This window comes from Aquila chrysaetos, chromosome 26 (assembly GCF_900496995.4).
Source record: "Aquila chrysaetos chrysaetos chromosome 26, bAquChr1.4, whole genome shotgun sequence".
Lineage (NCBI taxonomy): Eukaryota > Metazoa > Chordata > Aves > Accipitriformes > Accipitridae > Aquila > Aquila chrysaetos.
In genome coordinates this window covers 12,734,616-12,759,399 of record NC_044029.1, presented here as the reverse complement: position 1 = coordinate 12,759,399, position 24,784 = coordinate 12,734,616, and the positions used below count along the sequence as shown (strand labels likewise).

General features: G+C 46.0%; 2 protein-coding genes across 2 annotated transcripts; one reads left to right on the top strand and one right to left on the bottom strand.

The window, feature by feature from the left end:
- The first annotated feature begins 1,978 nt into the window (after positions 1-1,978).
- LOC115336247 (glioma pathogenesis-related protein 1-like) lies at positions 1,979-13,017 on the top strand. Its single transcript, XM_030002919.2, has 6 exons — positions 1,979-2,472; positions 7,230-7,475; positions 9,470-9,579; positions 10,801-10,883; positions 12,029-12,055; positions 12,140-13,017. Exons 1-6 carry the CDS (start codon positions 2,293-2,295, stop codon positions 12,289-12,291), a joined length of 798 nt encoding a protein of 265 aa, XP_029858779.1. The 5' UTR covers positions 1,979-2,292; the 3' UTR covers positions 12,292-13,017.
- Positions 13,018-16,637: 3,620 nt separating this feature from the next.
- Positions 16,638-24,503, bottom strand: KRR1 (KRR1 small subunit processome component homolog). The gene is made up of 11 exons (XM_030002917.2): positions 24,436-24,503; positions 22,630-22,838; positions 21,871-22,046; positions 21,227-21,361; positions 20,871-20,996; positions 20,692-20,775; positions 19,999-20,055; positions 19,337-19,507; positions 19,090-19,167; positions 18,871-18,964; positions 16,638-17,285 (listed from the first exon to the last, which is right to left on the bottom strand). Exons 1-11 carry the CDS (start codon positions 24,501-24,503, stop codon positions 17,146-17,148), a joined length of 1,338 nt encoding a protein of 445 aa, XP_029858777.2. The 3' UTR covers positions 16,638-17,145.
- Positions 24,504-24,784: the final 281 nt, after the last annotated feature.

Below are 24,784 nucleotides of genomic sequence, written 5' to 3'. Positions count from 1 at the left end.
CTATTCTGTTCTTCTCCTCTCAGAGTCAAGCTTTGTCCTCCATAGCTAGAAGAATACCAGGGAAGGTTGATAGAGCAAGGATTAAGATGGGGTGCCAGTGGGCAGAGCTTAATTTTAGGATGTGAAATGGTGACCAAATCGGAAATGCAGAGTAGATGATGGCCATCCTGTGCTTGCAGGCAGGGGAAGGGGGGGAGCAGGGAGGAAAAACAGGAGAGGGAAGATGAAATGGGCCCAGGACAGATTCTGGTTCAGAAATAGAAGATCTCAGCCTCATTAAAAAAGCCTAAACTGTTGATGGATTCAGTTTGAGAGACATTGAGCCTTTGACCCCTATTGTTCTTATATATATTTATTAGTAAGGGAAACAAACCTGTCTTTCAAGCTAAGAGATACCGCCTGATATTAGCAATGCATAACTGTGCTATCAATATTTAAAGCTGTTTCTCCTCCTTTATCTTAATCCTAATGTTTTGAGAACACAGCGACTCAAATTCTGAGCCACATTGCAGCTCTGAAGGAGCACGGCATCCCACAGAATAAAAATGAGCCCCAAACATTTGGGCTCTTGTCATACGCTGCAAAATGTCACCATGTAAGAAGATACATATTTAATTTCACAATTGTCAGTTCTTGTCTGCTGCCATCTTTTAGATGTAGCAACAGCGAGCAGGCTGGGGGTGGGCAAGTGGTTGGGAGGGGACACAGCTGGGACGGCTGACCCGAATTGACCGAAGGGATATTCTATACCATATAACGTTGTGTTCAGCAAAAAAAACTGGGGTAGAGGAAGAAGCAAGGGGGGGGCTGGCTTCCAAGGGTGGCCGGTGCTCCGAGGCTGGCTGGGCATCGGTCTGCCATTGGGGGGGTGATTGCCTTTGCATCACCTGGGGGGTTGGTTTGTTTGTTCCCCCCCTCCTCTTTCCACACATATGAAGCTGTCTTGATCCTGACCCATGAATTTTCTCACTTTTCTTTCTGTTTTCTCCCCCCTGTCCTGCTGGGGAAGGGGGAGGGAGCGAGCGGCTGTGTGGGTGCTTGGCTGCTGGCCGGGGTCAACCCTCCACATTTTTCTGCTCCAGAAAGCAGTCCGTAGGGGAGTTGTGAACAAAGTGGTTCTCATCCACGATTCCCTCGGAGGGCCTTTTCTCCTGTAAGCACTCTCCCCACGAACAGCTGGAGGTGTGTGACCCGCAGGACCTGATGTGTGCTGGTGGGGCTGCGGTTGCAGGCTCACAGAGCGACCCCGGGGCCACCAACCCGAATGTGGCTTTGCCACCAGCCCCGACACCTACAGGACTTCATGCGCAGAAGTGACAGCTGGGACCTACACCCAGGCGTTCAAAGGATGCAGATTCCTAAAAACGAAACCTGGAGTGGGAAGAAACCCAAGCTCATTCCCACAGAGATGTCCAGGTTGGGACTGCGGGGAAGGGTCTGAGCTTGATGGGCAGCTGATAGGTAAGGGCAGCGTGAGGAAGAGGGTGGTGATGGTGGTGGGTCTGAGCAGGGAGTGTTGGGCACCCGAGGCAACGTGCGTGGGACATCAGCTCCCGAGTCCGGGCTGTGAAACCCAGCGTGGGTGCTGGGCGCCCGGCACGAGACGGCACCAACCTTCACAGCACCCAACTCTGCTGGGGGCTCGGGGGGGCAGGGAATGAAACTGCGAATTGCTAAAGCTTGGGAGGAGAAATTGATAGCGACACATAGCACAAGCGTGTGGTGACAGGAGAAACCCATCAATAACTGCAGCGTATTTAAATTGCAGTTCTCAGCCAAACTTACCCCTCCAGTAACTCCATGTACAAGAAAAGGGACTGTTCATACTGTAGTAAAAGTCATAGTTCAAATCAATGATTTCTCACAGCATTTTGGCTCAGAATAACAGCCTTAACAGCAATGCTATTTTCATGAAAAGCAGAAAATTTATCCCAAACTTTACTGCAATCCACAGTGATTGCTACGGATGAGACGGTGGGGGCCAAAGACACAAAACCAAAGGAGCCCAAAGGACAGGAGAGAAGCAGCTTGCCCACCACAATTAAAGAAGCGAAAAAGAGAGACAAAGCTGCCACAGCTCTGCTGTGAACTCGCAGCTTAATTTCCTTATTCTCATAGCAACGCTCCTGAAACATGACTCGTTTCCTGTGACCAACGCCACGCTCAATTACCACGGCTAAGATAAGTCCAGCCCACAAGCCCTCCAAGAAAAACGCTGCTGGTGAAGCGAAAACCACCTCGTACAGCTGAAACACTCTGCTCTTAAAGCTGGAAGATCAGAAGCTGAGAATCATGACAAGCAGATTTTCTGCTTGTGTGCTGGCTTTACTGCACTTCTGTCGTTCCTCTGACTCCTATGAGCCACCGACATTGCCTGATGCCGGAGATCCAAAGTTTATTGAGGAATGTGTGCAAACCCATAACAGATTCCGGTCTGGAGTGAATCCACCAGCCAGCAACATGCTCTACATGGTAAGGGGATCTTCCCGACTTACGTGCAAGTGTGTAGCACTGTGATGTTGTTTAGGATTCTCAAAGATTGTTTTTCTGATCAAATGCAAAAAAAAAAAAACCAAAACCACCCCAGCTTCTGGGATCATAAGAGCTACTTCTTTTTAAAGCAGAGAAAAAGGCTGTGATTTTCAGACGGTTTTATACAGTCAGGTACGTGGATAGTTTTGGCTGGCTTAATTTCCTCATTTGAAACCCACGATTTCAACCCTCAGCCTAACGCTGTCGTTTTGCGCTGTGAAAAGCCTCCTCGTTCCAAGGCACCGCAGCTCAACATGCCGGACCGTAATTTATACGCAGACCTAAGCACAACCTTTCGTACTCGAATCGTCAAGGGCAGAGACCGTTGCCAAACGAGAGCTTTCTCTCTCTACGCTTTCTTTGCAAGGCTCTCTCAGCCTGAGCCAACAGAGCGGCTGTTCCTAGGTGCTGGGGCTGCAGGAGAAGCCAAAAAATCAACAAGTGCAGCGGGAGCGAGCGCTGGAGGCATCGGGTCCCGCGCTGCTCCATGCCCCTGCCTTCTCCCTGGCCACACCACGGGGATGCATCTGCAGGCAACGTGCAAACGATAGGCTGTCGTGATTCAAAATGCACCCAAAAGTGCCCACCTCTCATTCCAAATGGCTCGTGGCGCTTGTTTCCCTGCTGGGAGGCACATGGAAAAAACCAGCAAGGGGGAAGCCGTAAATGCGTGCCCAAAGCTGGGCTTACGGCTGAGAAGCCCGTCTCTGATCTGTGACACGTTCGATTCCGGTTACTCGGGAGCTCTCGCAACATCCACCACCTTTTGTGCTTTGCCTGGGCAATATTTGGGATATTGTGTTTCTTCTTGGGATAATCGCCACAGATCTCTCAGATGGGCCATAGCAATTGTCCTAATTCTGCTCTCTTTCCTTTTGCTCCTCTTTCTTACTGTCTTGCATGGTCACCACCAGAAGAGCAGATAACCGTGGCTGTAATTAGCAACATCCCAACCAAAGTTCCCCCCACCAAAAAAAGCTCATTTTCCATATTTGGTTGTCAGACACTAAAAAAGAAGTGCCTATTAGTGAAGGGGAAGTGAGCGGCGAGCAAGCTCGAGGTGCAAGCCTGACAGGAAACAGTTCAGTTTCTCTTCTAGATGTATCTTTTATTTCAGCTTTCTTCAGCCAGGAGTCCTGAACTTCCAGTACGTATCGCTCCAGGCTCTGTTTTCTAGATTGCTTTACTGGCCCTTCACTAACAAAATCTTGCTATGATGTCTTAAAAGAGCAGTATCCATCTTTTTAAATTATGCCTAATTTTTCCTTTTGAAAAATTAAAGAACTGAAACTCGAAAAAAATGGCTTAAGAAACAAAAAACCAAAAAAAGATTATATACAAATAAAACAAGAACATGGTAAGTTTCTTCTAAAACACTGCAAAACCCCTGCTCTTAAGTAAGACCTCTCCCAGGAAGAATTTAATGTGGAGAAAGCAGTACAATACATGATAAAATCTATTATGAAAGTAAAAGCACTGGAATTGAAAGCAGCATATTTCTTAATTTTTGAATGGCCTTTAGCACTTCAGAAATGAGGAAAAGAAGATTATTTATTTCACAGGGAACTTCTGCTTGCTGTAGATAACTGTCCACCTAGATATGTAAAAATGAAGACTATGAACTCAGGGCATTTCCACCTTTTGGAAAAATAGTTTTTAAAAGAAAATACAAGACAGAAACTCCTTTAACTGCAAGTAACAAAGCCCACAACCATCTATATTTGTAATACATTTATTATAAAATGAGAATGCTGATCTAACATTTTTTTACCTGACAAACGTGACCCCTTTCCCATTCACCCAAAGCCTTGCTTAGGTCTGTTCCACGGCTCTTCAAAACCAGCTGAAAGAGTCTCACCATCAGGGCTTCACAACAGTCTCCTTTGACTTACTGCTGCTTTGCATCACTTTTCACTTATTATACGTTCAGTTTTCCCTCCCTAAATCAGCAAGCAACTCATCTGAGTTATAAAACCAAAACTGAGAAAGAGTTCATGGGAAAAAAAAAGCTGTAGTTACTATTTTCTCAAACAGCAATGATATCTATATGCAAACCTCCCTGTCCTGTGCATTTTTACCCATGCAGTTTAGTCCAATGTCCTTGCATAAATGCAGTTTCATAAGCAAATAAGGAGTAGAACTATACTTAAACTAAAGATCATTCTGAACGATCGGTTTCTGCACATTGCTTTTTCAACTGTCAGCCAGTTTAAGCATTCACACAAAGGAAAATACATTTAAATGTATTAATTTACCTTTGAACTTATTATTACGTATACCTTTATGGAACTTTAAACTTAGTATTAATACTATTATAGGATGAAGGAGAAAAGAGATGTGCAGACTCTTAAAAAGCAGAATGTGAAAAACAAGACTGTGAAGCACTAAGGTGCATCCACCACTGTCACACATCTTTGAACTGGGTCTGCATGGCAAGGTTTTGGTAGCGGGGGGGCTACAGGGGTGGCTGCTGTGAGAAGCTGCTGGAAGCTTCCCCCACGTCCGACAGAGCCCATGCCAGCCGGCTCCGAGACGGACCCGCCGCTGGCCAAGGCTGAGCCCATCAGCGACGGTGGTAGTGCCTCTTTGATAACATATTTAAGAAGGGGAAAAAAAAGTGCTGCAGCTGGAGAGAGGAGAGAGAAGATGTGAGAGCCCCAGCCCTGCAGACCCCCAGGTCAGTGCAGGAGGAGGAGGAGATGCTCCAGGCGCCGGAGCAGAGATTCCCCTGCAGCCCGTCGTGATGAAGACCATGGTGAGGCAGGCTGTCCCCCTGCAGCCCAGGGAGGTCCACGGGGGAGCAGATCTCCACCTGCAGCCTGGGGAGGACCCCACGCTTGGAGCAGGGGGATGCCCCCGAAGATGTCCGTGACTCCATGGGAAAACCCGTGCTGGAGCAGGCTCCTGGCAGGACCTGTGCTCCCGTGGAGAGAGGAGCCCACGCTGGTGCAGGTTTGCTGGCAGGACTTGTGATCCCCCATGCTGGAACAGTCTGTGCCTGAAGGACTGCAGCCCAGGGAAGGGACCCATGCTGGAGCAGTTCATGAAGAACTGCGGCCTGTGGGAAGGACTCACATTGGAAAAGTTCGTGAAGGACTGTCTCCCGTGGGAGGGACCCCACGCTGGAGCTGGGGAAGAGTGAGGAGTCCTCCCTCTGAGGAGGATGAAGCAGCAGAGACAACGTGTGATGAACTGACCGTAACCTCCATCCCCCATCCCCCTGCACCGCTGGAGGGGAGGAGAGAGAGAATTCAGGAGTGAAGCTGTGCCTGGGAAGAAGGGAGGGGTGAGGGGAAGGTGTTTTAAGATGTAGTTTTTATTTCTCATTACCCTACTGTGGTTTGATTGGTAGTAAATTAAAATAATTTCTCCAAGTCGAGTCTGTTTTGCCCGGGATGGTAATTGGCGAGTGATCTCTCCCTGTCCGTATCTCGACCCAGGAGCCTTTCATTGTATTTTCTCCCCCCTGTCCAGCTGAGGAGGGAAGTGACAGAGCAGCTTTAGTGGGCACCTGGGCATCCAGCCAGGGTCAACCCACTACAGTGGGAAAATACACCCTCCCCCAGATGTTAGTCATAGGAAGAAATGGAAGACATAGGTTACAAAATATTTTCAAATCTCTGTAGATGTATTTTGGTATGATCTTGCAGTTTTTCATTACTTACTGGTAGCATAAACAATACACCAATTGTTTCAGACTTATCTATGGTACAAAAAAGTTATATTATGTAAAACATAGCCATAAAATCTAACAACCACCTTTTCCTTAGTTACTGTTACTGATCCGTTCAAAACAATTCTCTAGTGATTCTATTGTTTGCAGAAGCAACTGAGATATTCTAATCCATACAGGAAAGGACAAATTTAAAAAGTTTATGTTTTTAAGAAATCCAACCCAAAATAGTTCAGCAGTGCTGGACAACTTCATCTACAGGACATGAAGTGTAACTAGGACTACAGGCATACACTCGTGGTACTGCATATTCCAGGAGGTACAATACTGTATTTGCTCAATCAAGTTGTGTGCACAAGAAACCCCAGCAAAACCAGACACCGCCTCCAGTGCAAACAAAAGACATTTATAAAACTCAATTCCTTAAATAACTACTTTCTGTAGGACTGAATAGCAAGTGAATGAGTGATTCCACAAATACGAATTCAGCACTAACATCTGAAGCCACCAAACACAAAGATGCAAACCAAGGGGTTGACTTTAAACTGTGCCCAAAATCCCAACGTGTCTGTGAACTGACCTGCAAGCAGCAGCCTTAATGCATGAGGCTGCACGAGACTCCAGTCCGGTTGGTACCGTAAGCACACCCCCCAATCTCCAGATTTCCTGTAATTCACTGTTGAAATTATATTAACATTGTCTCATGACTGGCACAGCCTCGAAACGCACATTGTGCCCCAAGCACTGTATGTGACTGATGTACAGCTCTTTGTGTCCAACAAACCGGTCAGCCAGGATCACCCACCACCCCCAAAACTCCCTCAAGTTTAATGAGTAACTAAGTTCAAATCAGAAATGAACCTACAAGCCAACTTACCACGTAGTTCTGCAAGTCTCAGCAGAAGCAAAAAACAAATGAACCTGAAGCATATAGACTACTGAGACCCAGCTTCTCCGAAAAGTTGCTTAGAATTACTGCATTGCTAAGATACCAAAGTGATTTTTAGTTGTCTTTATTTTGCAGAGTTGGGATCCGAATTTGGCAAAGACCGCGAAGGCTTGGGCAAAGAAATGCCTGTTTAAACATAATACGTACCTCAAAGATCCAGGGCAGGCTCACCCCAAATTTACCCCCGTTGGAGAAAACCTCTGGACTGGCTCACTTTCTATTTTTACTGTGCAAAGAGCCATCACCTCTTGGTACGATGAGGTCAGCGCCTACAATTATGCCACCAATAACTGCAGAGGAGCATGCGGCCACTATACACAGGTAGGCATTGCACTTCTCCGTCTAAACCATGAACCAGCGTTGCCATTTTGGCACAGAAACTCTAGATTCAACGAACTGTTTTCCAAGTGCTGTACTCTTATTTTACGTCTTTGTGCACAAGATGTTCTCATGTCCCCATTTTAGGGAGGAAAAGAGCCACTGCGTTATTATTTTAAATACGCCAGCTGTATTTTCTTTCCAGGAAGAAAACAGGACAGCCATCAAGCAGTCAGATTTAGCCAAACAGTGGCCAAAAACCAGGCAATGGCAATGGCTGCGGGCTGCAGTGCGTGGTGGGACAAGGTCCCAGCTCTGGCAGGCAACCTCTGCATCCCAAGGGCTGCGAAATACCGGCACCTAAAGAGATGTCTGCAGCTCTTCAAGCATCACCTCTGCATTTTTCCCAACCACGATTCCCAAAGAAAGAGGGCAAAGCGAGGGAGAGGAGTGCCACTGCCTTGCAACCCTGCAATCGCTAACCACAGCGATGGGAGAGCAGGATGGCTTGCGACAGGGGCTCTAGGGTTTAGATTTTGACCTGAGGCTATTTAGTAATTTCTGTGGAGATAGACATACGCATTTAGGACTTGAAGAGATGAGCTGAAGCTGGTGGGGTGTCTGAACGGCACGTGCAGGTACTTGCGTGCAGAGGAGATATTTGGATGCAGGAGCCACGAGAGGTGACAGCGTGTTGCTTTTTGACCTTGCTCACAAGGACACGGCAGGAGTCAGCATCTGGAAGCTGCGGTAAAACTCACCTTACCCGGCACTAAGGCACAGTGGTGCTTACCGTGTTGTTTGTAGAGGAGCAGCCTAGGCAGTTGCATGGGAGAGAATGAGAAAATAAGATTATTCTCACTTGGAGTCAGCGGTGATAGCGACTGTAGCTAGAAGCTGCCTGTCTGCCAGCTTTGGGACGCATCCCTGGGTCTGCACCTTCGGGGAACCCCTCATTCCTCTCCCTCCTTCCCAGCTGTGGAGAAATTTCCCCCGGGGTACAATTACTACCGTTACCACAACCACATCCCCAGCATATGCCTCGGGCGATGGCCGCCTGGGATGGGGAGGGTCCTGTGATCCGGTCCTTCGCCATCCTCAGGGATGCAGTTGCCTGTGGCTGGCTTCGGAAGCAGCCTCTGCTCTGCCGCTGCACTGAGAACACCCTCAGGAGCTTGAAGATTGTCCCCTCTTCCCGGAGCTGGCACCAAACAGGCACAAACAGAAAGGGCCAGGCTTCCCCTTCCGAGCTGGCGGGGGCACGAGCGTGTTTCTTCATCTCCTGTGCCGCCAGGATCTCCCCACGGCTCTCAGGCAGTCAGTCATTGCTGCTGTTGTATTGCCCTCGGGTACCGCCGTGCCCTCGTCTCCTCTCTGTTTCTGTCACGGGTTTATTTTTCCAGGACTGCAGCATTTGGCTGCACTGTAATCTTAGAGGTAGATATAGGATGCTGGATTGAACCGAACAGCTTCTGGTAGACAGAGGATCGCTAGACGATGTAATGCCCTCACCTCTAGATCATTTTAGTCATGGCCATGATGCTAAAAGGCAAGACCGCAGCCCAGACACTTTTCCCTGCTCCTCCCGTAACACCAGTGCCTTCCAGCCATTTGCCTATACATCCCTGCTGGATTTAGCACAGGGGCAATCGGCCCTCGTAGGAGCTGTAGGAAAGCTAATGGATTGCCATGAAGCAAAGGAGGTGAACTTCACCTTCTCCTTCTCAAGAGAGGAAAACTACCTGTTACAGCCAGTCATTTTTTCTTTCAGAGTTGTTTTAATGAACACCTGGTGAATTAGGGAAAACCATCAGGCGTTTTTCAGAACAAACTATGATTTCGATATCCATCACTGCCGCTTTCCCCCATGAAGCCTGCCCAAGGAGTGCTCCTCAGCCGATTCATTGTCGTGAAACTGAGGAGGGCAGGTCTTCCCCGTAACGCTTCAGATGCTGAAGCAAAGCTTTTCTCACCGGTGTACCCGTCTGTCTTTGCAGATTGTTTGGGCTACAAGCTACAAGGTTGGCTGTGCTGTCCACTTCTGTCCCAGGGTGGCATACTCCTCCATAACCAACGCAGCACACTTCATCTGCAACTATGGGCCGGCGTAAGGTTTTTCGTTACAAATATTTCACAGGGTTTGGGTCCTACCCCTTCCCTCCCGCAACATGCAGCTTTATTAGATCAGTCCGTCTATTCATGTGTTTTGTGGGAGGAAATGGTCCCCAAAATAGAGAAAGAGGTACACCTCTCTCCAACCAGCTTTTTTTTGCTAGATGAGGGCTATGTATTGGAGCCAAAAAGCAGTGGCACTGGTAGAAAGGGTAAAATATAAGACGCTGACATGAAAATACTCAAATGATCATTTGAAAATTAAACCCTTGCTCCTGAGTGCCAAGATGGCCCCAGATGGTTGCCAAGGTGCAAGGCCAAAGTCTGAAAATATTTCCATGTGTGCCTGCAGAATTAAGCCTCTAGGTCAATGGTTTGGATAAATATTGAAGTGTGTAATGCGTGCAGCTGCAGCCTTAGCAGCTGAGGGTTGTTTGTGAGGCTGGGGCTGCTCAAGGCAAAATTTCATCCAGAGGTCCTTCATATGCATAGTCAGTAGGATACCCACCTAGGATGGATGGTTTTTACCCTTCTCCAGCTAATTAATGCCACCACAGCCTACACACAGCTTTAAAACCTTTACATGCACACCATGTTGAGCCAAAGCCAGGCCAGTCCCAAAAAATCTCACTTTGGCCATGCTCTAAGCAAAGCAAAGCACTGAGCTGCTTTTGGTGCAGTATCAGATTTGAGCAGGCAATATCGAGCCGAGAGCCTGGACAGAGGCTGGCTGGTGCCACTCATGCTGCTGGTAGAGGGAGGGAGCAGGGGGAGACGCACATCACTTCTAAAATATTTACCAGCAAACGGATGAAATCACTACCTACGAGAGATTCTCCAGCACCAGAGATTCCTCTTCAAGGCTGAATACGCACATACATACACAGTAATTGAGTCTGCTTTTGCTCCCATAGTTAGAGCCAGCTTTGGGAGCCCACAGTCTCCACACACACAAATTATCCAGCATTGAGACTATTTTAATTCCCAGGTTTGCAATACTGCTGTCTCCAGGTTCCTAAACAGAGCACCCCATTACACTTAACCTCTTCTGCTTCGCTGCATGTCTTGGGCACAGGGCATTCAGACAGGGACTGTCCAAAAACCGTCTCCCTATCAACACAAGTGAAGCAAAACCCAGGTTAAAAACCAATTAGCAGTAGGTATTAACGTTCTCCTCCCAAGGACGGTTTGAGAGCAGTGTTACTTTCCTTCGCAGTGGGAATTACCCAGTGCGCCCGTACAAGACGGGAGCAGCGTGCAGTGACTGCAACGGCGAGCAGTGTGCTGGCAAGCTGTGTCGTAAGTAGAAGACAACCAGCCCTCCTCCCCAAGCACATGCAGAAAGGGAAAGAGCACCCAAAAGATACTGGCGGGAGGCAGGCACGGTGCTCTCCTGTTCCTAAATGTAGTCTGAAAAACTGCAGTCAGAAGCCAAGTGAGCAGTGATGCACAAAGAGAGGGGAAGAGGGCAGAAGGAGCCTGTTTTCTACCCCGGGGAGTGATGGGATGGGGTCTGCTCTTCAGGTGCTGGAGGGTACGGTACAGGAGATAGAGCGGCTGCTGTTTAAGGTGTTACTACCCCTGCCAGAAGTTACTGCTTGCGGAAATGGGAAGCACAGCAGGGGATACATGTCCCCTCCCCGGGACTCCAGGTTATTACCTGGTGCATGAGCTGCGGCTTGAGACGGTGCAGGTCCAAGGAAGCCTTGCCCCTGCCGTGCCGCTGTGGGAGGGGAGAACTGCCATGGCTGCTCGCTCCAGCGAACACCAGGCCATCTGCTTTCCCCTAAGCACCGGGAGAGAGCCACGCTGACATGCGAGAGCCCTTCACGGGGCTGCAGTGCTCAGCCTGAGTCCCTGGCAGCCCACCTGATTCTCCTGCACTTGGCTTTGCAACAGCTGCACGGAGTCAGGAGGGAGGAGACCTTCTGCAATTCCCGTAAGAAGGACAAGGCACCGTGCTGTGGACATCAGCCCACGGGGAGCTGAGCCTACAGTCGTACTTTTCCCCAGCACTCGACCTCGGGTGAACTAACGGAGCGGGAAGGTGGCATTAAAACACCAGCACCGCAGGAACGAGAGGGAGTCCCTGATGCACAGGACTGTTTAATGTTAGGTACAGGCCGAGGATCTTAAATGCAAGGCACTGGGCAAAAGCCAAAGTGATCTTGGAAAGCACGCCTGGGGGAGCGAGTCCTCTCTACGCCAGCCACTGGTGGGAGAAGTCAACATGGTGTGATCAAGCACTCCTCAGCAAAGGCCCTAGAGTTGCCGCAGGGCTCTCCCGAAGTCAGCGGGTCTTTGTTTCTTCCTGGAAAGAAACACAGCTCCCATAGCTGCATTTGTGAGCCTAACCTGAGGCTCACGCTTCATTCCCTTTTGCTTAGACTCAAATTGTTTATAAAGTGCAAGTCTGCTTACATTCACTTCTTTTCTCTCTCCAGAAAATGCAGAGCGTGACAAAGTCATTAGTAAGTACCACCAGAATTAACTGCTTCCAGTTGTTGCCCTTGGTGCAGTTATACTTAAAAACAAGTAACTTGTTTTGTTCACAGGTGATTCCAGGTGGCGTCCAGACTGGGACAGACCTGCATGTGATGAGTACTGCATCACCATTATTGCTTTAAGGCCATTACTCCTTATACTGACAATTTTGGCCACCTGGCTCCTACCAAAATACTGGTCTGTAGCACCTGCCAGTGAGTGACACACATGCAGAAGACTACGAGAGCACTTAGGTCAACTCATCCCTTCCCTACACATAAGTTACTGGCAGCACAAAGATCGGTAGAGACGTTGTTTGGATCCACAGGTGATTTAGAAGTACAGAAACACCATCTTTGTTGCAGACAGCAGCTAGGAGAGCTGATAAGCAGCTTTCTCATTGCTCAGAACCAATAACTGTCTTTAAATTACCCATGTATTTTTTCAAAGTGGAGCGGTGTGAGCGGGATCTGGTGGGTAAGGGAGCACACTGAGGTGCAGGCAGCTGCCTGCTACGCTTTCTTAGGAAGAGCTGGAGGGTGCCCAGGCCAGGAGCCTGGCCCCAGCCCCAGCCCCGGCCCAGCACGCACCTCTCTTGTTCTTATTGTCCTCTTTCCTTAGACACTCCTCCAGCAAGATGCAGAGTAGCCTGGAGAGGTTTTTCATTTAAACTTCTTATTTTAAGAATTTTTGGACCCCTGTGAGCTCTGGCATTTGCATCCTGGGGCAGGCAGTGCATTTCCCAGTCTGGCAGTGCACTGGGGCCACTGGTACTTCTCTTTGCTTAGAATTTGGTTTTAAACACACATCATCTCTGCCAAGACATAGTTTCACCTGTGTTTACACATGATAACGTATTACTGCAATCTTTCCTGGTTTTGTTTTGTTTTCTAAGTACAGAGTTTTTGACTGCTGTTTCAAACAATAAATCATTATGTCCTGTTTCCTATGTACGGCAATCATGTATTTGCAACATGAGGTAAACCTTAACTGCTGGTACACAAAAAACCCCCACATTCAGCTCCAACCTGCACAATGGTGCTGTGCCCATAGTTATGCCTTCGGTTCAACAGCTGCCAAGGGACGAGTCTTCTGGAACCTGCACATCTGGAGCAGGCAGAAAGCAGTGAGGACAGCTGCTGTGTTCAGCTGCGCACATCCTCTACTGACCACAGTCACTCAGCTCAAGCGGAGGCTGGAAGGAGCAGAGCTGCACAAACTCACAGCTGGAACAGAGCAATCCGTATCTATACAGAGGTGGGTTTAGACACCTCTGCACCGTGCCCCTCTGCGGGGCACAGACACACACTGCTGTAAAGGAAGCCGGGAAGTTCCCCCCGCCACTTCATTTCTGGGGTACTGTCCCTGCGGTACCTGTCAGTGTTTCTGCATACCCACTCCTGACCACACTACTGGAGTGGATCTTAACTGAAAACACTGGAATTGGGACCCAAAGTTTCTCTGGTTATTCTTCCAGGTAGTTAACTGTTCGCACTAGAATCATCTCAGCATCACAGCATTCCCTGAATAAATCATTTTTTAGAATGCAAATATGGCTGGGGACAAAATTACAAACTTTGTTTGCCCTTGATACATCTTTGCCCTTGATATATCTTTATATTTACCTTGCTGGCTACCAGAGCCTCAATAGCCAAGACATCACAGCTGCAGACAGGAGATGAGCAGTTTCTTTTCCACACTCCAGTGACCAGGGTCCCAGTACCCACACTGGCCTACTTGTGAGAGAGCCAAGCTCAGTTCTGCCTTCCAAACTGGGCAGATCAGGGTGTTTAAAAAAAAAAATCCCCATTGCAAAAGACAGGCCATGGGTCCATCTGTAAAAAGAGCAGCTATTCCCCTCCCCACTTGTCTTTTTGCCACTCTTTTGTACAAGACCCAAGCCTCAAGCTCCACGTACTGCGAAGTCCCATCTGAAAATGGGTCGGCAAGCGGCACTTGGGCAGCAGGACTCACTCTGTACACTCTCTTGCACAGGGCTCCCACCCCGGCACGGAGCCTGGCACGGTGTCTGCCCCACTGAAGCCATGTGCAGTTAGATTCCATTACTGCAAAGAGAAATGCAGGAGAGGGAGGAGCATACGTGCTGTGTCCAGGGAGCAAAAATGAGCTCAGCAGGAATTCTCCCCTGCTTAGTTTAATCTACGCTTGGTCTCCAGGAGAGTAAACAGAATGAACACAGAGCCCTTAAAGTTCAAAACATTCACAGCACTATCACTTAACTATATACTTCAGCAGCTCTAAGGAAATACCACAGAAAAAGCACCATTAAAAAACTGTAAATCACTGGGGCTTAGGGGAAAAAAACCCCAAACTTTACAACATGGTATTTTTCAAACAAGAAAGCCTGAAAGTCAAGAAGTCAAAGCTAAAAAAGTACTGCATCTCATTTTAAGGACATCCAGAAATCCAGACATTTAACTCCAGATGATCAAACCACTTTGAATTGTCCACATTTACCTTATGGCATATGCCCATTAATTCCATATGATAAATGCAAAACACTGATACATAAATACAGCCTTCGAGTCCTTTTTTGGAAGTCTGTAAACTCTAAAATCAGTTTAAGGAGATAATTTGCAATAGTTCAAGTTGTTCTGAAAATAGCAAAAAAATTTTTTCACCCTTCCAAATACACTTTATTTTCCATTTTTTACTTTTTATACAAGTGTTAGAACTGTATAGCCATATTCTCTCAGAAAACAGGCGCAAAAAGCACCAACAGTGAGCCCATGCAGCCAGTGACCATCCAGATATGGACTCTTAAGCAGACAAATCCTTTGGTTTAACTTGCCTACAGAAATATGAGTAAGCTTTCTTGATTTTCCAGTTTAAGTAAATAAATCTCCAGCCTGCAATCCTTGAAACCTGCCAACCGTAACAACTCAAAAAGATTAAACACAATGCGAAGCCTTTTCACCCCATAACCACAGAAGGAAAAGACTTCCTGAGGTCTGTTAGGAGTTTTACTATGGATAGGGGTTTGATGCAAAAGCTACATAGATGTGGGTCCTAAATTAAAAAAAGCACACTTCCATGGAAGTATATATAATTTAAGGCCAGGCTGCCACCTAGCTGAGCTACGTTTTCCTGCACCGCAACTCAGGCAACCAGGCAGTTAGCTGATGCAGCCGGAAAACACTTTTTTGTAGGGTGATTTCAGCTAGATCAGCTTCCTGAAATGAAATGCCAGCCTGCAAGACCAGTCTAGGGCAACCAGCCCTACACTCGTTTTTTTTTAAACAAGAAACGGGGACACCTGTGCCAGTCCTCTGCAGTGAAAGGGGCCTCATCCAGTCCAGATTAGAACCAAGGACTCTCCCTCCCCTAATACACTCATGCTCCTTCCCTGGCTACAGTCAGACTTCTTACTGGCTTCTAGCTCTGCAGACTCTTCCGCTGAAGTACTCGTTCACGGGATAACGCTGTGAGAACAGGCATTTAAACTCAAGTATTGCAGTGTCTCCTGTTGAAATTAGTCCTTTCACTGTATGAGAGGTCTGAACTACCTGACTGGTACTGAACTTCAGTCTCCCCTTTACACCGTCAACTGCTAAACTCCAGTTGGTGTTTCTAAGAAGTTTTTCACTATGCTGGTATCACTAAACCCTTCAGCTCGCTACAGTTTCTGAGATGGGTATTTGTGACTTACTGATCATATTCTCAGTGAAGCATCTGTTGAAGTAGTATTTTCCTGATTGATTCCACAAGTAATTAAACTGCCATTTACGAACAATGCAGTCCCTAAAAGGATTGAGAGCATTTTTTCCTTAACAACTAAGTGCCAAGAAATGATCACATAACTGAAAGGCATACTACGGCTAAAGTTGTCTCCTACCCTAAAGGGCAAGCATCTTAGTTATTTCTCAATGTACATGTACTGGCTATTTAACCACATATATTCTAAATTCTTATTTATATATGTAAAAAAGGAAATGGCTATGTTTTCACTTACTATTTTCAAATAAAAGGTCACTAACCAAAATGCAGCAAGCTGCAATGTTCTAGCATAATCATTTCCACTGCACGTGCAGGTGATCAAAATTCCAAAACCTGGCAAAAGCACTCCAACACAATTCTGAAATTGGTGTGGCTCTACCGCCTCCTAACCATTACATTTGCTTCTTTAATCTCAGATGTGTGAAATAAGCAACATCTGCTCTTCCGGTGAACTTTATTTCATCACAATTTCAATTTCAGGAAACTAAAAACCTCTAAACTTCCTTTAAAAAGGGGAAAGGCCTCAAAAAAAAAAAGAAAAAAAAAAGAGGAACACAATTTCTTAGACTTTCTTGCAAGCAAGAAATAAATTAAGAATATATTTAAAGAAAGATAACAAGACTTCATGTTTTCACTGCAGCACTTTCCATGTGGAAAGACACTTGCTCTGTACCACATTCTGTCTAACAGCCTCCAGGATAATGCTAATAAATGACAGTATATTAATGGCATTCAATTAAGATTATGGTTTGTCTAATTCTCACATGAAGCTGTGAGCTTGTTTCCTGGAAAACAACACGTAGGTTGTGCAGTAGATGACTAATTAAAGGATTTAAGAACAACGTATCAAAATAGTTTATTAACACCAAGACAAGACACGCAAAAATAATCAGCTTTTACAGAAACAAAAGCATAATATAGTAATAAATCTTGCCTGTTTTGCAAAAGTTATCAGCACAACTGAGGCTGCGTACAGTCTGGTAGTCTTTCACAGAAGAATTACTTTAAACTCCCACTGAGTTCTCTGACCCTAATGTTTAACATCCTGCACCAAACTCCTAAATGTTTCTATTACAAAACCTTCCCTTTAGGCAGATGGATATTATCCAAATACACTCTCTTACTGTAATAATGTAGCAGCACAGATTTTCTTCACCAACCTTGGCAATTCTGCACAGCTGCTTTAGGTCCACTAATTAAACTGTACTTATGAAAAGAGAATGATCTTTCTACCTAGTCTTTTCTTGTCCAGATAGTACCGACAGCAAGAAGTCTCAAATCTTCCAAGTGTGAAAATGTTCATTAACGTAGGAGAAAAGTAAGTACCTCAGGTGGTGAATTACTTTTTCTTTTTTTTCTTTTCATCTGCTGCCATTTTTAACTTGACTTCTTCCACAGGAAGTGCTCCTAATTTCTTCTTCTTTGCATTCTTTACCTTTTCCTTGATGGCTTCAATGTCAATCTTCTTCTCAGTGGAGGCTACATAGTAAAAAATACAAAGATAAGACATGAATTTTACTTTATCTAAATCTTAACAGTCTACAAGATGACTTCATATATAAACACAGGGAGCTGCATCCTGTGGCACTGGTTAGGACTCATTTTATGTTCACTAATGATTTTATAAACTATTCTAATAATCATTTTTGTTGAAAATAGTATTATCCACAAACCTCTTTCAGCAGAATTCAAAGGAGAACCACACTCTGCACACAAACGAACTATTCTCACCCACTCCTCAGACCACAGACATACACCTCCAAAATTAATACATACACACTCTCTTAGACACAGGCCTATTGGCTCGGTTGGTCTCACCTAAGAAGAAAAGAAATTAAGTATTGAGTTCTTATACCCCGAGAAGCTTTCATGGTATTTTGTCTTTCTGCAAGCAACTAAGGTGGTAAGATCCCAAACATGTCTGTCCCATCCTTACACTCTCTCCCTGGCCATCCATCAATGGCTGCTGTTGGAAACAGGATGGGAAAGGGTGGGCTGGGGGAATGTGACACAGATCTTTGACCCCTGCATGAAGACCTTTATAAGAGACTTCTACTGGAGTGACAGAGTACTTAAATTAAACATTTAATGCTGAGCAACATGAATAACCTACTCTTATGTTCATCTAGGTGATGGTATTTTCTCTTTTGGGCACGAGTCATGAGTTTGGATCCAACTCTCTAATCTCACACAGTTAATTCCTATACATCTAACAGTGGGTACCAGCTGTCTTCTTTGGATCTCAGTTCTTCTCTACATACAAACTACTCCTGTGATTTTTTTAGGATTTCAGGTCAAAGCACAACAGCTAGAAAAGCACAGTATTTGAGATACAGTACAGTCAATAGCAGGATCATTGAAAATTTACTGGCAACAGAAAAAAGTACTGTATCAATGCTGCAGAACACATGCTTTTCGAGATGTGAACTTTTCAGTTCCTAAGAAATTGTGTAATATATAGTGTAATAATATGTAGGTAGTATAGCTAATACAAAACATACACAGTATATCTAATACAATGAATGACTATGTAGAATAATCAATGAATCCAGAAAACTGAAGGCTTGTTTCTCTACTGCGTGAAAAACAGATCATCTGAGAACACAAGTTCTTACTCTGCATATAATGTGGTTTTACTTTAACTTTTAGAAAAGCTGTTTACCCTATCTTATATGGAGACTTACTTGTGGCATAAGTTTTCAAGTAAGTATTGCTTTGGGGTTTCTTTTTCTTAACAGAAAAGTCATTTGAATGCAAAAATTATGGCAGCTTCACTACAAGACTGAAAGCCAAAAATTGATGTAGCCACGACAACTAATTGAGATGGCCATCCCAGTATCTCCATCAGGAAAATGTTCTACAGAGAATTGTCATTATGTAGGTATAGAATTATGGGCTGCATGATCTTTCTACTGTCTCTGGCAACTCCAGGCATGGATCTAACCACTAGGATTTTTTTTGCATGACCTTTCTTATTTCCTACAGCTGTATCTCTGCAAAAATTACTGAGCCTAGGAATCAACAGCAGAACATTTTAGAACAAGAAAAAAAAATAAATGGTTACCTTTCTTTGTTTTCACAACTGGCTTTTCCTTTGGTGGGATGAAAGCTTTATTTCTTTCTTCTTGTCTTTTCTTGATTGCATCTGCTTGCTTTGCCTGAAGTTACCAATAAAAAGGTCAAGTATCAGTAGAGCAGGACAAAAAGGGACAAAAAAAAAAAAAAAATTCCAAGTCAGCAGTCAAATGCTTTTTAACTGAACAGGGGGTTAGAACAACTTTACCTTTATCTCTTCTACTCGCTTTCGTTTCTTCTGTCTTTCTTTCAAGAAGTATTCACCACTTGCCAATTCTTTATCAATCTGCGTAAGACAAATACCAAGAAGCTTTAGATAATTATGCATTTTAAGCCAGATGTATAGCATCAGGAAACCAGAACTTGACAGAAAAGGCCTCCCAACCTCTTGTTAGCAAGAACATGATTTCAAGTCATGCTACATTCCTGCATAACCAAATTAAGTTCCAGCTGACCTGGCTTTCTGGCTGTGGAGGTGGGAACGGTGTGTACTCCTTCTTAGTATTTTTCTTCTTTGGCTCCTTGCGTTTTTTCAAGTTCTTCCGCTTGAACTTAGGCAAAAATCTTTCCCAGCTTTGTGACCTCAGTTCAGGATCTTTTGATAATTCTCTTTTGATCATCAAAGTCTTCAGTAGTTTTAGAATGTCACAAAGAAGTTATTAAAAAAAAAAGTATTACAGTAGTAGCCAAGAGCTCCAAACTACAAGTTTTACTAAACTTTCTTAAAGTGAATATGCTACATCCGAAGCTTCCATCTCCCACTTCAGCAAGAGTAGAGGGGTTTAATAATGAACAGCAGAACCAGAAAGATATGTATGTCTCACAACACGGACAGAATGCACTGGAGAAGGTGCCTCAGTTTAAATGAGCAAGTATCAACCAAACAATTGAAGGGAGGAAAGTTTATACACACTTCTCCTTTGATGTTTTCTCAGATACTGCTAATGATATTATGGCAAAATGGAGGCTATCAAAGTAGTGGTTTTTTAAAGCAGCACACTACAGAAATTCTCAAAAATAGATTACTACACAGAAACATGTAAATTATTAACATACAATTCTCTGAGAAGAAATAGTACTTTCTTGTAAAGAAAGATGCACAGTGGACCACGCTAACCTTAATGTTATATATGGGATGTATATTCTTCATTGTGTCCAGAACAACTTTTCTAACCTGTGTTTAATAAAAAAGAAAAAGAACAGAAAACTCAGCAAGTGTTTCATGTTCTAATCAATTCAAATACCAGGTATATCTTGCTTCCTCTCCCTGCCCCTGCCCCGCAAAGTAGGTAGATTTAAAAAGCTAACGCACATGGTTAACTGGAAGGCACAGCAATATCAATAATATTGTCGTGTTTCTAACACACTCCAGCACGCCCCACAAACATTACTTTCATGTTACCGTGGATTTTATGGTGTCATGAGAAACTTACTTTTGACAAGCATTCTTCTCCCACATAGTTATTAAAAACGTTAGATGTTCCTTTAGGTTATATATCATTAGATCTGCAGTATTTTCACTCTTACACCTCTTATCCGAAACTACAAAAATTCTTGCTAAAAAACACCAAAACCAAAGCGGTATTTCACAAATACTTTTTTTACCTCCAAGACAGAAAGATCTCGGCGTCTAAACAAAAATCAGCAGCTAAGATTCTAAGACTACGGACATTCATGTAAATGGAGCTTACTAACACATAGCTGAAAAGACAAGTCAGGTACTCCTGAGGTTGCCAGATCTTGCCTCTCGTCTGCCCTCAAGCTGGGCATAGAAATATGCTATGCAAACGGCTCACCTGCCTCCCCTTACCTCTTTTAGCCCACTAAAGGGTCCAAGAGCTGAAACAGTGTTGCCTTGCACCATAATATAACAGTTTGTTAACAGTTCCAGGGCCTACACCAAAAAAAGAAATGAAATAAGTGTAAACTGAGGACCCGACACAAATTTGGGTCTAAGAATTGTCTGGTTACTACACCTATCGGAAATACCTTCAGAGTAGATCCTTTTGGCCCAAGAAGTCGTCCTCTTCTTTTTATAAAAGTGTCTCTCTTCCTCACCAGAGAGCCTATTTTAATGATGTCACAAGCAACATCATCCTGAAGGATACGAACTGCCTAAAGAGACAAGAAGCGGGCAATATCATCTGAACGCAAATGGATTATTCAGAAGAGTCAAGAGAATACTTGAGTTTATTCTTCTCACTTCACTTTCAGATACATTTACTTTAAATATGTATTTTATTTTATTTTACGTGACTCACTTGAAAATCCCACATTTTGAAAACGTAAAATTTTCTAAGTATTATGATAGCATTTGATACAAACTTTCCGGATTTAATACAGACCTGTTCAAATGGAACGCTTCTTGCCAGAAGTTTTATTAAATCTCTAGCCCTGATGATTGCATACGGATCAAAAGTCTTCTTAGTGGTAGTAACAGTCATGCTGCCTTCAATTAGATCCAGCGTTGCATTCACATACTGCAATATTTGAAAAGAAATAGTGAATCAATCTCTAAATAAGAACCTCAGGATTCATCTTTGGCAGTAAGAAGTTAACAAACAAGACACTACATACTGAATGCAGACCCATTTTCCAAAATTCCTTAATTGACTTTCAGCGTAAGGAAATTCACACACACAGACATGCACAAAAACCACTGAATACATGTGTCACAAGCCCCAAAACACCACCTCCATCTCCCTGCATTCAGGTGCATGAAAGTTGTCAGTGTCTGGATGACAAGACACTTGCTGCTGCAGAGAGCTTTGCTGACAGCATCTGTAAAGAACTTCAAGTCTGGCTACGCAGACCTTCACTGATTTTGATGCCAATAAAAAATGACACTACCAATTCTAAATGCAAGCACAGTAGAAATATACACAAACACAGTATCAGAAAAGCAACTTGCACTGTTTTTATAAGCTTAAATAAGACCTGTATGTCCCAAAAGATAAAACATAGCATCACAATTAGTAAGTATTCATACATGTTCACTCAAGGCTTTCTGGACGAGTGGCCAGCACTCTTTCAAGTACGCTTCTCTATACTTTGGGAATAACGTTGCAAAACTGCTTTCTTCCAGCAGCCCTTTGGGATTATCCTCTCTTGTAAAGGCTGGTTCTTTCCATCCATCTGGCACAGTGAGAAGTTCAGATTCATCAACTGTTACAGGTATAAAAAAAAAAAAAAAAAAGTTGTTTTTCCTCCTCTTTCATCAGTGACTATTATCTCTCCTCCTCGTTTAACTACAAAAGGTACAGTAACTGAAAGCAGGGACACAGTTTTGTTTAATGCTCTGTTGAATGCATTCTGCACCCCTTCTGACCTTAAAGAAGTTACTGCTTTAAGCTATTTATTTAACATAAAAATCCCACAACCGAGACATGCGTTGCGGATAGGATATTATACAAGAACAAGGGACAAGCTGAGGCGAGTGACCAGAGCGCTGTGAGGAGAGGGGCTCCACCACAAGGCACCCCTTGCACCCAACAGCCGCCTCCATCCCACCCAGCGCCGCAGGCCGGGAACCAGCCTGCCCTCCCCACGCCGCCTCTCCGCCTACACGAAATGGCGGCCAAGCTCCTCACCCCCCGCTTGTTTTGGGAAACCGCCGGGACCCCCGGCTGCAGGCCGGGACGGAGCTGCAGGCCCGCGGCCACCGGGGAGGGGGGGAGGGAACCCTCAGCCCGAAGGCTTCCCGGCGAGTCGGCTGCCAGCCCCGCACGGACCCTCACCGCGCCCCCACCTGCCACCGCTTTCTTTTTGTTTTTTTGTTTTTCTTTTTGCTTCGGCTCGGCCTCCTCGGCAGGATCCGCCATCTTGGCCGGCGCACCGCCTCCCCTCACCCGGCACCGGAAGCGCCGCGCACCGGAAGGGGGCGGTGGCGCGGTGCACGCCGGGAGCCGTAGTCCCGGCGGGCCTGAGGGGTGCGGGCGGGATGGCGGCGGGTCGGAGCTGCTGGGGCTCCGAGAGAGGTTTTGCCGTTTGTATTCAGAACAACACGCGTTTTCCTACCGGGTTGTCCTTCCCCGGGAGCAAAAAAATGTGAAAATAAAGCTGGTGCGAACAGGCAGGGATGCCCGGTCTGCCTCAAAGCGAGGGGCAGTGCCAGCCTCGGGTATCGCAGGCCGCATGTCACACCTCCTTGGTGCTTGTCAACGCGGCCGGTTCCCGCAGCTCTCCGTCAGGGTTACTTCACCCGAAGGTGTGTCAGCACCCGGGCGGCAGTGGCTGCTGCGGAGACGGCGCGGTCTGCCTCAGGCCGGCAGGGTCTGCTGGGTGGGCACGCTGCTGGAGACCCCAGTCGCTTCCCCAGGGTGGTTCTGCAGCCCCTTTTGGGCTCCGCGCCTCTACTCCGATTAAAGGCACGGGGTCTTCAGAAATTTAATGAATGCGGTTGAGGTGAGAGGCATATACCGACTGTCTTCTTTCCTTCCTCCTCTTTCATGCGAAACGTCTTTTCCAGCCGCGTTCTTCAGCTTTGAATTTTCTATTGCTATCATGTAACATAAAAGAAAAAAGAACCAGCATCATCAAAATGTACCCTGAAGTACATTGATAAATACTTGAAGTACCTTAGTGCTCATAACTAAAGAAAACACGTTCCTGATGAGACCTAATTATTCAGTTGAACAACATAACTTAAGGTTCTTGAGGAGGATGCTCTGCATCCTCCCCCTTCCTGTACCTGTACCTGGGCATTTTCTTCAGTAAAGCAGCAAGAACATGCCTCCTTCACTCTCTTTTATGGGGACCACGAAAAGCCAATGGAGGGAAGAACTGGAAGAGGCCTTTAAGAGCAAGAACACCTGCATCTCTGAGGCAGGACGGCATTGTCCTTGGCAGGTGCTCATCAGACCTGTTCATAAAAGCCTGCACTCTAGGGTGTTTAATTACCATCATGATGAGAAAGGTAGATATTCCAATCACCTGATCTACATGTAAATAAAATATTAATTAAAAAAATCAGTTTTGACCCCCCCCAAGCTTTTCTTTGAACCGGACTGCTATCCTTCCTAGCCTGCTCCATCTCCCAGCCCTGTGCCAGCCCTGTCTCCCACAACAAACAGAACACCAGGATCCCTTCCACATGCAAATTTGCCATTGAGCTGATGCGTGTTTTCAGCCATTTATTTTAATTTCTGTCTGTCCACGTCCTTCAAACAGGGAAGCCGCTGTGGGAGCGCTTGCGGGCCTGCAAAGGACAGAGCGTCCCTTCACGGGGGGGGCTGCGAGGGGCTTGGCGGGGCGCACCCTCTCTGCTCCGAAATGGCACGTCGACTGTTCGCCTTCTGCTTGGAGGACAAAAGGGGAAAAAAGCAGGAAGGGGAATCCGCGAGGCCCCGCAGCAGAGGGGTGCTGCTGGATCCCCCCGGCCGTTTAGGGTGGCTGGTTCTCCATCCCCCATCCCACTAGATGGCAGTGACCGCTGCGCTAAGTGGAGCACCCCAAACGGAGCTGCCGCCCGCCCTGTGGTTTCTGCTGGAGAAGGGAGATGGAGAGAGATGGAGGCGACTGGGGAACGTGCTCCCCTCTGCCCACGCAGCCCTACCTCGCATGGAGAAGCTGGGGTCTCGCTCCTGCCTCGCCTGACACCGGGCTTTGGATGCCGTATGCCATTGACGGAAAGGTGCATTGCCCCTGGGCGAGCACGGGGAGGCAAATTTGCTTCTCTCAGCTCTCCGACACAGAAGTCTTCTGCGGCTGCTTACTGGACTGGTATCCCTCTGTGCTGCATAGCCTGTGAGCACAGGACGGGGGTCCTGCCCGGGTGTAGGCACCCGGTCAATGCAAAGGCAGGGCTGGGGGGGCCGGGGAAGGCATTTCTCTGAAGGGAGGTAGTGCATGAAGTGCACGGTGTTTGTCTAGCCTGAAAACTGGCCAGGTGTTGTGGAAGCGCA